General features: G+C 45.7%; 1 protein-coding gene across 1 annotated transcript in view; it reads right to left on the reverse strand.

The window, feature by feature from the left end:
- Positions 1-14187, reverse strand: part of LOC149341731 (corticotropin-releasing hormone receptor 1-like) — a 44163-nt gene extending 29976 nt beyond the window's left edge. Inside the window, exons 1-2 of the mRNA XM_089542017.1 lie at positions 14037-14187; positions 12843-12973 (exon numbers count right to left, since the gene is read on the reverse strand). Coding sequence (XP_089398143.1) covers positions 12843-12973; positions 14037-14148 — 243 coding nt within the window. The 5' untranslated portion in view covers positions 14149-14187. The remainder of the gene's footprint in view (positions 1-12842; positions 12974-14036) is intronic.
- Between the last annotated feature and the right edge of the window lie 673 nt (positions 14188-14860).

Here is a 14860-nt window from a genome sequence, read left to right on the forward strand (position 1 = left end):
ATGTCTTCATGATGCAGATGGAAGTGCATGCTTTCTTTAGTTCTTTTTCTTGCGCATCGGCACGTATGAATTGAGGGGAGGGAGGAGAGTAGCATTACTTCAACAGCCGATATGTTCGGGGGTTCTGAAGCTAGTTTAAGAATTTTGTGGTGCTGTGACGAGTGATGGAATACTGACCGCTTGTGCGCTTTTCCTAACCTGTGTGAATGTCATTTCATGGTCCCTTTAACGTCTCCAAGCTGCACATGGGTTGTAAAAGACGCCATACTGGAAGATTCCAAATTAATTTCGACCACATGGGTTGAATATCGTGCATTGCAATCGTGCGGTACACGGGCGCCTTTTGCATTTCGCCTCCAACAAAGAGCGACCGCCGCGGCCGGTATTCCATCCCGCATCCTTGGCTTCAGCAGAAGAATGCCAAACCACTCAACTTAGCCTCACGGCTAGAAGCTTAAATAAGCAGATCTAATTTTTTATAAGGAGGTCTTGGAAAATAACTACAGCAGTAAACAAAACGAAAGACTTTCTGCATCGCTCAGAATTAATAGAGAGCTATAGAAAAGACAAGGCAAAGAGCCCTAATGTCTAAGTATTTTTATGAAATGAGCTGGATACCATAGAAGACCAATTGTGCTAACACATCAAGGCAAACACTTCTGTATTTTTTGCAGAACTGGTATGCTGCCATCCGAGGAATTGTTGTTGTTATTATTATTATTATTAATTATCGCCAGGTTGCAGTTACGTATTCTAACTCAACTCTTTATTTAAGCCGCCAATGAGAATTAGAAGCACAAGAAAGAAAACGCACGTTTGAGAAATAAGGATCTACCGGCAAATAAATTCCTAAAAAGAAATAAATTTTGGAGGTCGCTTAACAGAGCTAAAGGTTGAGTGCTTGACCCAGAGTAACTGTTGGTTACCTTTACACAGATGCCGCCCCACAGATGCAGCGCGGATAATTACGCTGCATATTTTTGGTAATACAGTTGAAGCCCATGTGCAGTGAATCAAAATACCCTACGAGAATAAAAATATCACAAGAGAATTTATGTCACTTCGCCGAGCGTGAGCTGTAAATGGGGAGGAAAAACTCCGGAGTTTGGCCCTAGTTATACGAGCTGTTATGTTATGCGCAGCATGCTACTTTACGTTAAATAAAGACTTAACTATTAAGACGTTCTGAAAACATCTAAACATACATGCTTCGCTGTGCTCGGCTAGTAAAAACACAATGGTTAAAAACACCTGCTTTCTGGTGTCTTTAACTATTTCTTGTGCTCCCTCCCCGATAGTCTTTTTGCGACTCTGAATAGCGAGCCCAAATAGCGAACTAAATCTCAAATTTAGCTTTATTTCTGTGTTTGTATTTTTTGTTTGGTAGCTTTCGCAATATTCGAAAGTATTCATTGGCTCATAGAGGTTGCGGAAACTTTCCTGTACGTAGGTAAAATTTATGTGAATTTCAGTTTTGCTTTTAGCTTAATGGTAAATTGCCCCGGAAGAACTAGCCGTGAAGAAAATTTTCCCTTAGCAATGAATTTTTCAGAACGGAGTGTCTAGCGTTTCGTCCAGACGGAACATTTGCTGCTGCTGCAGTTCCGTACAGACGGAATATTTACTGCAGCTATAGAGTTCCGTCCATACAATAGGCAGTTTTAGTTTGACGTACGTAGGAGCTTCACGTAAGTAGAGCTCTCACGGGTCACCAGTGCGCATGCGGAGAACGTGAAGTGTTTGCGTGGGTCGCACGGACGTACAGTCAGGCCGGAATGAAACGCGAACACGCATATGTCATACATTTCTGCTTTGCAGCGTGATATTCCTTTACAACCTATTTTCGATTATGCATTTCAGTAGGCCCTTTACCCAGACACATGAATCAGGCTAGTTGTACACTTCAGCTGCAAGTAGGCAGGTAAAATATGTTGTTTTCTTGACATGCTCTGTTCGCGTTTCATTCCGGCCTGACTGTACGTGAGATTGGGACCTTTGCATTGCGGTCTTCACGTTGCATGCGCATATGGCGTCGGCAATATGGCGGCGCCCTGCCCGCCCGCTTCACAACGATAACAGCTTCATCGCTAATCCCTCGACAAGGTATCGTGCTGTAAACTGCTGTATTTGCCTTCAGTTGGTCCATTCTTGCTCTCGCATGAAATTTTAGGTGAGAACTAGCGTTTGTTTTCGAGATAGAAATCGGTTTCAGCAGCTCCTAAGCCTGACGGAGAAGCGTTTATGGTCGTCATAGCAACGAGTGCGCCGACGGTCTCGCGAGACCACGCGAAGCTCGAAAACCTCGCGGGATATCGTGAGACCCTCGCACAGTCAGCGGGAAAAGCAAAACGGTGCAGTTTTTGGCTCCCTACGCACACGTCGTCAACATGAGTGGGACCCAGCGCGCCTTCGCTTCTAGAAAAGCGATGATTTAAATATGCTGCGGGACGTGAAGGAATGCAATCCCTTTGAAGATAACATGCAACATACAGTTCGGTGGAATGAAATCGCTCAACGTTTGTCAGAAGAAAGGGGGAAATTATTTACCGCCCACACTGTGGCTTGGCCTGGCTCCGCTCGAAGCAGCTCGGCTAAACAAAATTAGTTTTCTTTATCTCTAGATGGCACGGCACAACATGCTAGCGCATTTTTTTAGCTTCTATGGCAGATCTACACAGTTTCTGTCCCGTACGTGCAGCTAAAACTGCACGAAGCGACACGAGCGTACGCTACGTAGACTGCTCACGTTTACGTGCGTGAAGGTTCTACGTACGTAAAACTAAAACCGTCTAATGTCCGTATTATCCATACTATAAAAAAGGGGTGGTTTCTACCCACATAAAGCATTTCGTTGCCTCTGGAATAACCAGTTGACAAAGCTGTATCCAAATGTTCTCTCTACGCATGTATACGGCACCAAAATATCTGTCCACGTACTGCGTTTAGTTACATCCTAGAAGGTATAACTTCCGTGCCTGCACGGAAGAGCGGGAAAATGACACTGTTAGAAGCAGAGTGCAGAAACTCTTCGCGAAGTGATGTGAAGCCCTGTCGCTATTTGTGAGGCAAGATGACGTAGCGCGAGAAAGACGAAGACGTACACAAACGGTCAACAAGCATTATGCAAACGCACCAACAAACCCAAGCCAAAACTCGTTCTATTGCCATTTCTCACTGGCTGCTTGGAAAATAAAATGATGCAGCAGAATATCCTCTCACACATTAGGCGGAACAGGATTGCCACTTTTTTAAACGGACATGCAAAAGTCTGCAAGCAAACTGGTTTCCCAATCCCTAACGCCAGCTTTAATCCTTCTTGACATAATTCTTGTGGCAGATAATGCTGGACGGAACTGTATGGTGTCAGATACAGTTCCGTCTGGACGGAACCCCATCGCTACATGCAGTTCCGTCTGGACGGAACTTTAGCGCAAATTGTAGTTCCGTCTAGACGGAACTCTAGCCACAGCCTTTTCAGAAATAAAATGAACCCACAACATGACTTTCGTCACATGGGAAAGGAAGAACAATAAATATCTAAAAGGATGAAGCCATTTTTTGAATCTTTATTCCAAATCAACTTTTGTGCGAGTGCCAACCGCAAACTGTTGACAATGTACTCAATGTCGGAATCCAATGAAGAAACACGGCAGTCAACGACAATGCGCCTCTTCAGCAAAAGTTAATTGCAGACGAAGCAGTGCGAGTTGGCATTGACCTGCATGTTCAAAAAATGTCTTCAAGAAGGGCCACAGCTTTTAGCGCACATTCAGTTCGAACAGACTGATACCTTTCTTGATATTTCAAAACTTTAGTGCACCTTTTTACCTCTAGTAGAATTTAGCGCGTAGCACATGATCCTACTAAGAGAATAAGCAATCGTGAAATCTCAGCTTAGAAAAGTGAAAATCTGTCTGTCTTGAAAAGACTGTCTTGTTTTTTTTTCATTAAAATGATCGAGACCGCACTAAATCTCTCCTCAGGAACCGCGGTCGGAGCGATTCGAATAAATTTTGAAAAATTTAAAAGAAGCAGTAGATATTTGGTAGCTGTCAGTGACTGCTGAAATCGCAACTGTCGGTAATGTCAAAATTCGTAGCTTTTTTTTATAAGATATGCCGAAAATCATAAATTTTTAAAATGTACTTTTATATTTAGGTCGCCACCTCTGTGAAAGAAAAAGCCCTATCTTTAAAATGGTAGTGTTAAAGCTCCGGCAGCGATTAGACTATGCATATTAAACTGCGATTCACACTGAACAGTTATACTTGTTGTGTGAACGCCCGGAAACTTCTCTTTCTGAAATTAGGGCCCATAATACAAGAAAATTTATAGTTTCAAATTTTTATTTACACACCATAAATTCAAAAAGCGAGCTTTTTCGCTATTTTCGACGCCTTTGAGCGGAGAAGTCAAGATTTCCCTTATGCATTGGGCAAAAGTAAAGGCACTTCGTTTATTTTCTCTTCTTCTCTGCGCATATTTGGCATTGGACGACGCAACAGACAGCTTCTTCACCCACGTTGATGGATGGATGACGCATTTTCGTTTGAGAGAACAGAAAGCTAAATTTTATAAGAATGTCAACGAGACAGTGAGCAGACATGCGCACAAAATTCACGAAAAATTGGTGGAACGCGCACTTGTTACTGCTGACAAAGAAAGCAGCTTATTACGTCTGTCTGTAGAAGCCGGACCTCACTGAACGAACCAAAAGACTAAAAATAACTAGTTGAGAAGCTTGTTTTCGTAACGACGACGCGTGTGTTAGTCAAGATCTAGATACACTAGCCTCTGTATGCTTCTCACTGCTCCCAACGTCGTGGCGACATTCTTTAAAGTTCTAATTCAGGATGAGTGGTGTGGAAGGGCTGCCTAGTAACTTCTCGATGCGTCGGCGCCGTCAAAGTCTCTAAGAGAGAAGGGCTCCGGTACAGTCTCCAGTGCACTTGAGTCCTTTCTAGAAACGTCTTTTGTCATGCCGAGCGCGTCGAAAGTGTGTTGCATTGACTCGAGCAGCCTTACACTAAGTTTTAACCCGCTCTTTCAAATGACCTCTCTTTCAGACTAATTTGTTTAGCTGCTGCCAAGAGAAACTTTTCCTATGTAATTAGATCGGAGTTCCTGAAGAAAACCTTCGTTTCGACAAGAAAATGGGTGAAAACTCGTGTAGTTGGCACATTTCGTGCCTTCGTGGCATTCCGAGGCTAGAAGGGCTGACACGAAACCTTAGAACTATCCTTACAGCGCTTGTGCTTTCGCAGTTTGCTGGCACTGGAGTGGAAGGCATCGGGCGCACTCAGATGCTCGAGACTGCGAGCAAGGTAAATGGAGTTGATAAGAGCTCATTGGTCATACCCGTTGCAAAACTTCCGATACTGTAGTTTGTTGCCAAATACTGAAATCCTGTTGCTCCGTTGCTACAGTGCCACGCGCTTAAAAGGACGGCTTCTAATAGTACTCCGAGTCGCTGCAGGTGTTCCGCAAGTGTTGTTGAAAAATTGATTACATCATTGTGATATACGAGACATAATTGCCATTTTAGCGCGGTGAACCAACATTCTCCGGAAGGAATTACCTGAGCACTACAGAACCCGAAGGTGTGCACAAGAAATTCGTGGAGACCGCACGGAATCACAAAGGCAGTTTTTTCTCGGTCCGTCTCGTCAACTTCTGTCGGCCAATATTGAGTTCGTAGGTCTACCGAAGAAAAGTACTTTGCTTGGCGAAGTCTGTTGAGGGAGTCGTATATACAGGGCGGCCGATAAACATCTTTCTTTGTGACGCTGTTAAGCTTCTTGCAGTCGACATAGAAGCGCAGCGTTCCATCCTTCTTTTTCACAAGAGCCACTGGTGACGACCACAGAGTGTTCGATGGTTGGATTATACCATTATTCAGTATCTCTTTGAATTCTACCTGCGTAGCCTCTCGCTCTCTGAGAAAGACACGATATGGCTACTGATGTACCGGACATGCGCCATAACGAATGATTACCCGGTGTTTAGTGATTGGCGCCTGACGTAGCTGAGATGACGTGCGCTTCAATCGACTCCGTGGTTCCCTGCGCTCCGTCTGCGCAACGTCGTTATAATAAAGGCGACATATTATACTTCCGAGACACAGCGAACTTTGGAGATAACGTGAACGTACGCTCGGAATAAACGGGAAACAATAATTTTCTTAACTCTCTGAAGCAACATCCTACGCATGTATACGGGTCTTAAAGCAAGCCCCAAATGCTTTGGAAGCATGCCAATTTATGGGAAGTGAATGAAAATAATAGTACTTGCTGATTTGGCAACATTTGGCCACGGCAGCCACACTTATTCCTAACGTGGCGGCGTGCGGAGAAGGAACGCCGTACACAGAAAGCTTATCCAGTGACTCCAGTAAACATTACCAAATAGTGTCATGCGTTGCCCGCCAATGTCGAACACTGCTTACTGAACGGAATATTTTGCTTTGTTGCTGAGAAAAAACTAAAAAGCGCGGTAAGATTGGGCGCGAAGATGTTGATATTGATGGCCTACTCTTCCAACACGCTGAAGAAAGCGACTTATAAAATACTTCCTGCACTCGCATAAGTTCGCTCTGATAGCCGTAGCAAATTAGCCAAACAAGAAGTGTTTGTCCAGATTTCTTGGGCTTGTGGCAACGGGAAAAGGGAATGTTCCAGATGAGATTGGTTTGGGAAAATTCGGTCATGCAGGGGAGGGTTGGAGACAGTTAATGAAAGAACGGGGGGGGGGGGGGGGGGGGGGTTATAGGTCTGTCAGTAGCAGGATAGTACTTGTCCTTTTTGGACGGTCCTATCCTCTATGTGCAGTGTGTACACTAGCTTCAATCTGTGTTTGACGTAGCAGTACTGACCCACGCCGATTCAAGCAGAGTGGAACAGGGTACATGTTTGATGCACAAATTCAACTCATATAATTGATATTGCTTCATCAAACATTGCCCCAGCGCCCGCTTCCCTTGGAGCCTTCGAACTATGCGTTCCAGTACAGGGGCATACATGCCAAACTTGGAACAGAGTATTGACACAGGTGTATCGAAATTCCGTTCAGTAATAATAAAGATTTTGATTACACTGAGCCTGGCCTTAGGCTGCAACCACTCAGAAATGGTGAAAATAATTGTTTTCAGGCAATGTGCGTTTATTCGGGGCTTGCTTTACAGAGCTGAGCAATTAATGTCTTATGCCTGCAATAGGAGCAACCCCGAAGGCAGGAGTGACAAAAAATAATATGGTAGCAAATTAAAGAAAATCTAAGCTCAATAAGTACAGTAGAATCAAAAATCTTAGTCCGTAAAAAAAAGAACGACATGAAAATTATTAAAATACACTGGTGTGACGGCACTCTTCTTCCTATCGAATGTGCGTGTCGTTGTCAGGTTGCTCATTTAGCGCATTCGAGAATAAATCAAGATTCCTGGAACGAAGTACGAAGCGCGAATTCACTGAGCTAATTGAACTGCTTCTGATGCGCATTTATTAAAGCTCAAATGATGAACTAGCCTTGCAGGAAACGCTGTCTGCTCACATGCCAGCGCGAGATTCCTTCAATAAAAAAACTTTTAGGGCACACTTAAGCTTCGCCTTAAGGTTTGGTTTGGTTTGGTTTGGTTTGGTTTATTGGGGTTTAACGTCCCAAAGCGACTCGGATTATGAGGGACGCCGTAGCGAAGGGCTCCGGAAATTTCGACCACCTGGGGTTCTTTGACGTGCACTGACATCGCACAGCACACGGGCCTCTAGAATTTCGCCTTCATCGAAATTCGGCCGCCGCGGCCGGGATCGAACCCGCGTCTTAAGGGTATGTCGCGATAGCGTTAATGTTTTAATGCCCATACATGAGTAATGGGTAATTTTCCACTTTACATTCATAGGTTTCTGGCAGACCTTCTACCACTCCAAGCGCAACGGTGCAGCGGTTAAGCGGTGCGCCACTGCCCTGCGATGGCTGGTGCTGCCACCTGTGGAGATTGTGGGACCCATGTTGCTCTTCCCTAGCTGCCTCTCGCTGCCTCTCATTAATTTAACGGTCATCTTCGCGGTGGTCAGTTCGCTCACAATCCGATGGGCAGGCTGTGATGACTCCACAAGGTCACGAGATCTAGCGCTCACCTAGGCTGCCGCAGCGGCCGGTTGCGTCGACCACTCCGGCTGCGATAAAACGGCCGACGCCGTACAGTTTTCTTCGACATGGGGCACTAACACTATGGCGTCCAAACAATTTTCTTGCTATTCACACAAGCTGGAAGAGGCAGCTAGGGGTCGTGAAATAATGCAACGAGCGATTACCGCACCCCGCTGTTCATGAACGGAAGCTTATGAAAAATGATTGCATCTGTATATAATCGGGCTTGGCCCAATTTCATTTCTGGTACTCCGCTTTTTTACTTTTCGAATAAACAAACATTAGCTTCGAGGCCTCTGCCGCTGACCTAGAATGCGGTCAAGAGCTTGAACTCTAAAATCTACACCCCGACAGCAACACTGCGCTTTTTCAAGCCAGAGCGTAGGTCGCACCGGACCTACGGCGCTATAATCAAATTCATTGTTTTAAGACCTGTACAATCGGTAATTCTGGCGGGGGTGCACGGTAATTTGAGCGTTTAGTTGTCGCCTAATCTCGGAGAGTGTGTGGGCCCAGTAGCAAGCCTCTTTATCAGTATACTCAGCGTTCGGCAGATTGGCACAACCGCGCTACGCACGGCAGGTGCGTTGCACCTGCAAAGCTGTGGTTTGGGAAAGCTGCGCTTAATGCCTCAGTCGTGACGGCAACACAATGCAGAAATGTCCTGGAAAGACTCGCGGTATTTCTCTTGCTGCAAGTCTCCCAAGCTGCACCTAATTTCTGCCTCCAAAATATGTCCGGCGCCTATATGGTGAAGGAAATTTCCTGTGTAGGGGAGTTCACTTACGGATTTCTGCAACCCGCCCACTAAGCGTGTACACGGTTTTTGCCGGTGTTCTGATACTCGAAGGCCCAGCTCTCGCACTGCGCACGACGGCGCTGTTATCCGAAAGTACATGACGTCGTTAGCCCTAATCACGTTTTCGCGTTCTGCAAAAGGTGACAAATTTGTAACTCACTCCTTTAAACTGACGAGCTAAACGTAAGATGGTCCCTGCTGTAGCGGGCAGCGACCCCTGCCCGCTCCCCTCAAGGGCAGACATTTCTGATTACCAGTAGCTCGCCTATAGCCCATGAAAGTTGCGAATAGTTCAGTAAGATGAGTAAAATAACTGTTTAAGATGAAATCTGGGGGATCGCCGCATCTAATGAATGGCTATCAAGATATAAATGTTCATAGTCCCTGCTGAGATGCAGAATTACCCTTTGTCTGCGTATACCAGGGTATCATGACGCAAGAAAGTGAAGGTTTCGAATGTAATTACGTACTCTATTCACGCTAAAGAGGACCGTTGTCAATTCATCTTTGTGTAACGATGAAAGAGAAAGCTTATAACTTATGTGGTGGCTGCTATACGTGATGCTAGGCGGCTGTCACTACGGGCTTTAACTCAGCCTCGTGAAGACTAGAATGCGATAAAGCAACAAAAAATAATCTTTTTCAAGAGGAGTGCTTAGCACAGAAGCTTCTTAAGCTTTGAGGCCTCATGCAGAGAGTTCAATGTACTCAGCGGCGAGCGGTTTAAGCATTTCCTTTGATGAGCCGACCCTGCTCCGTAAAAAAATAAAAAAAAAATAAACTTCATTCGCAGCCGTGTGAGCCCGTGCTTTTGATCGGTCTATGAAAGCATAGTAACGCGATTAAGTCAAGCGAGGTATGGAAACTGACGGGAGTTTTCCAGCACGGATCGACGATGCGCGATTGGGTATGAACCCTGTCTCTGGTTTTGGTGATGCCAAATCAATTACGTTATTGCAGGTTGCAGCTGATCTAAAAGCATAGCATGCACTTTTTTTTTGCTTGTATTTCTACCAGGAAAGCTTTCAGCCAAGCCAATTACTTGCTGGTAAAGAAAGGGTGCTTCAATGAAATATGACCTCACAGATGCTTCAAGCTTAGTTGCGTCCCCTTGTTTTTTCTCCAAGAAACGTTAAAGCTGCTCCCAGAAAAATCCCCAGATAAACAATACCACGTAGTTCAGAATTTATCGACTGCAGTGTCAGGTCAAGTCAGGCGCTTATCTCATTTGGTTACAAATTCTCTGTGGAGAGAGCAGCTAAGGTTAGGCTTTCTTGAGTGCGCAGAAAGGAATCACAATCCTGTATTTGACTTAAAGTACTGCACTAGTTGAAGAGGCGAGCTGCTCCTCGGAAGACCGCTCCATTGCAGTGTTGAAGACTGGCACAGTCGCCATAACTGCTACCTGTGAGCCTCAAGAAGGCAGTGTGTGCTCAGAGTTGCAAGCCGACGGATTAGCAGCGTGCCTCTTCGCGTCCAGGCTTTTCAAATGTGCCGAGACAAAACTACTTTTCTACGCCGTAAAACAGCTGTTTCCGCGCTGGCGCCAAGAGCAAAGAGCCGCGAACAAAGAATCATAGTTCCTAGTGCGGGCCTTGACTGGACGGTGATAATGACCACGCGGTCACTTTTAGCACTGATTGCATCTCTGCTGTTTCAATGCGACAGAGCATAAAGGGACTACGAAATGGGTTCAAAGTTGCTCACAAATGTAGACTCATAGTTAGCGTGAATGCTTTTCAGCATTTACACTAACTATGAGTCGTTAGAACGTAGCCGACAATTTATTACTAATTTTTAAATACCATGTTTTTTTTTCAAAATCCGTGGGTCGGCTAGGTAAGCAAAGTAAACTGATTGCGGTGAAAAGTAAAATGGGGGTAATTAGGTGGAATTCAACTCAGAATCGAATCAAAGACTATTTTCTTTCTAGCGAAGAAAGAGGAAGCTGAAGCAAAAGGCGTGTGACGCCTGACGCCACCTCAGCTCCCTTACCCACGACCCTTGGATTGCGAGGCTGGCACGCTACGCATAGGCCACAAACACTCGTCGGTTTATGCGGGATAAAGGTGTACCTGATGAATGCGCTGTGGTCTTTGACTTGCTATGGTGCCTTGAGGACATAATGTACTGAATCATGCATAGTTAGTTATGGCAATGCTTATTAGTGATTAGGTAATTCACCCGGTTAATCCGATTTCTGAGATTGTTCGTTGTACGTGAACGGTTTGATAGGTATTTATGTGTGATGTATCGATATGTAAGGTGTTATTCGGGCATAACTAATCGAGGAAAAGAGAGAGAGGTATAAACCCACCGTAGGGCCGCCGAGTGTGCCGCCACGTGGCGATGCGATACTGATTTGACATTAGGTCTGGCCTGTCCGGCGGAAAGTCTCTATCCGACACAGAGTCCGCCGAGGGGCGCTGAGACCCCGTTCGTCTACTGTGTCTGAAAGTTATGAATTAACCATTGCTACTGGCTAGGAAGTTGTTACAAATGCATGCTTTTCCGCGCGCGGAATGCGGAGGGAGTGCACATTGCTCAGGTGAATGAGTTGTGTCGAACTCAGTAGGTCGCGAACGGCAGTAAGGCTAATGCCATCAAATTTATGCGCGTGGCTCCGCGTGAATGCCATTAGAACGTAAGGCAGTAAGCACTTGACGGCAGTAAATTTGCCCATGTGGCACGGGTATACTTCGGCCAAAGGTGGGACAAACCATCATGTTCACACTCCGCTCTAGTGAATGAGAAGTTTCTAGACACGACAATAGCGCTGAAAACGAAAGCGAAGAGTAGAGACGCCAATGAAAATGTACACCACTTGCGGACTTTTTTCAGAGGTTACGAGGGAAGAGTCGCACCGAGACAATGATACCAGTGCGTTTATGGTCTACAGAGTACATTCAACATCAACTCGAACGTCGAACGTGACGTTCCTCGCAACCAGCTCGTCGTGGCGAACACTATTTCAAGACCTCCTGAAGTGGGACCAACCACAGTAGCACTTGCAGTAGCACGCAGTTGATATTCAAGGGGAAATCCCTACGCCCGTTTTATTTCTTTTTTTTTTTTTTGGGGGGGGGGGGGGGGGGGGGGGCTTATAGTGAAGAATCCATAGTAGCAGTCGAAGCCTGCCTCTTGAACGTGGAGTTGGTAGTAACGGCAACGCCTAAGCACGTAGCTACGTGAGTTGGTGAACCTGGGATCGCATACGTCTCAAGAAATCACGAGTGAAAAAGTAAGAAACACGGAGCCTTGGTTGCTGCTAGGATAAAAGTAAATGCGCTCGTTCGTCTCTTACCATAACCACAGAGTCTAACCATAGCGAACGCTCTCGGGGCCTGGTTCAGGAACCTCTTGAAAAATGAGCATTTTAAGCACGTCTCGCGCTCACTGGAATATGATTACTGGTAGAGAGCTTCCCTGGGAGCTGGAAAGCGAACCGTCTGCTGGTCCAAGGCTTCAGGGATCTTGCTGTGATGAAAATGCAATACAAATACCAAGTCGCTCTGTGCACGACCCGAAAGTTGGAGAATGTGACGCAGAATGCCGTAAAAGGCTACGGAAAAAAAAAAAAACCGAAACTGCACAAGAGGTTTTCATTCGATCTGTTTTATTGGCAAAAGGAATCCTTAAGTTCATGGAGAAGTGGAAGACTACAACAAAGGCGTCGAACGGAGCTCGAGCGGAAATAGCAAAAAAGCCTATTCGAAAGGACTGCAACTAAAATGTCCTTGCAACCTGCCTTAGGATACAGAATGAACTTCGCAAGTAAATACTTTTAGACATTTGTTTATTTCTCAGTGTTCACGAAGAACCTCTATTCAGATCACTAATTAGCCGGAAGCTAGTGTTAACCATAACAAGTGGCACATGGACGAGAAAAAATCGCACTTACCAGTAGTGCGCCCATCATGGGTCCGCTGATAATCCAGACGAAGACCGAGTGGCCATAGCCGCGCCAGCAGTGACTGCGCATGCGCGACTCCATGATCAGGCTCCAAGCGAGCACACACAGTGCTGGCGACCCTGCGCAAAGGTAGAACGAGCTCCTTCAAGACGCTTTTCTCAGTATACCCGCCAGTACTATCCAGCCATCGATTTTTCATTATCGCCTATTCCTCTCAGGTTTGGTGACGTGGTGCAGTGGGCTGCTCTGTGATAACACCCATTCGCAACACGCGTTTTTGTCACACAACGTGTATGATAAAGGGAATAAATTAGCGTTACTAGAGGCCCTCAGTGATAGATGATATCTTGCGAATATTAAAGGCATGCTGAAACAATATCTGTGTATACAGTGGCATCATCATCTATTGCAGAGCACGACTTGCTTAAGAAAGATCGCAGAAATCACATGCCGACATTCCGTACGGCGCGCCTGTGTCCTGCCGGCCACTCGGCCAAGTTTTGTTCTCGGTTTAATGAGCTGTAGGTGATGCAGCGATATGGATGCAGAGAATGGATCGCGATTCACACGTAGCGAATTTCCGGCGATGCTGCCGGCGCAGAAATTGTGACACCTTCGCATCTTGCAGCCACATTTGGGTCGGATATGCTGAAATGAAATCCCATCGGCCCGGCGCCGGGAACTAGTGATTATTCTATATGTCTTCCCGATAGGAGCGAATTATTGCGCTGTCTCACGAAAATTCTCTGCGAACTGCATTGCCTGGGCAAGCTGTGCTCAGAAACGCTAAGGGATGGATACAACTCTTTCATTTAGACACGGTAATAGGCGTGCAAGCTAAATGCAACTTCGTATGCTACAAACCACGGTAAATATAAAGATATGACGGAGACATCTCAAATAGATTAGAAAGACTGCCTCTTTGGCAGTACAGCCAAATGTAAGTGGAGGTCCCAGGTGCCGGCATCGGCGTGGTATGTATTTCGAGCCCACTGCAATAGATGCACATTCATCGCAACATGTGGGTCGGCGAGTATATTAAAGCTTGGTTTCCATGTAATATTTCATTCTGTGGCACCCATTTGCCGCACATAAAGCGCTATTAATACACACCAAAAAGAACGGTTCGGGCGCCGTGGAAGAAAGGTTCGGGCGCCGTGGAAGAAAGCTTCGGGTGCTCACCCCATCCGATGACGTAGTAGAGTTTGAAGGGCGCGTCATGCTGGAACACGGAGACGGCGATGCGTGAGTGAAGTAGCAGGCCCTCGACGAACATCCAGTTGATGGACGCCATGGCCGCGTACAGCTTGAGAGAGAGCACGCTCTTGCACAGCCAGTCCTGCGGGGCAGTTCATTCATTCATTCATTCATTCATTCATTCATTCATTCATTCATTCATTCATTCATTCATTCATTCATTCATTCATTCATTCATTCATTCATTGTTACCATGATGCTGTATTTGTTGTGAAGGTCTTTGCAAAGCGTATATGCCCCCGTGGGTCGGGTTTCATTCAGTTTGGAGAAGAAAACGGTTTGAGCGACGAATACGGATCTGTAGTAAATAAAGCATCGTTGGGCACAGCGCAATATTTCAGACTCGGCGTCAGGGCACGCCGGGAGTCCATATGATTAAGGCAAAAAAGTAAAAGCCGCTGAAGTACCGAGATGCCTGTCGGTCGTGATGGCACTGTGTTGCTGCCCGTACTGAGAATAGCGCGAACTGCAATTAATTAATCAAGTGCATAGTCTACCGTCGGAATAGGCAAGTTCAGCTAAGCCAGTTCAGCCAGCTCAGCCTTGAATCAACTGGTTCATCTGTACGCTATTATCTATGTGCCAAAAAGAAGTACAAAAAAGTGACATCAAGACCTTTCCTTTTTCTCGTAGTGGTGTCTCCCCGACAGCGTTAGAATTACGTCATGAAATGAAATTACCCCTCGCCACAATCTTTATCACATGAAACAACAGTATGCCACCAGAATTAATCTTCTGCGTTAGTTAAA

Source organism: Amblyomma mixtum, chromosome 5, assembly GCF_055824585.1.
Source record: "Amblyomma mixtum isolate Tamu chromosome 5, ASM5582458v1, whole genome shotgun sequence".
NCBI classification, from domain to species: domain Eukaryota; kingdom Metazoa; phylum Arthropoda; class Arachnida; order Ixodida; family Ixodidae; genus Amblyomma; species Amblyomma mixtum.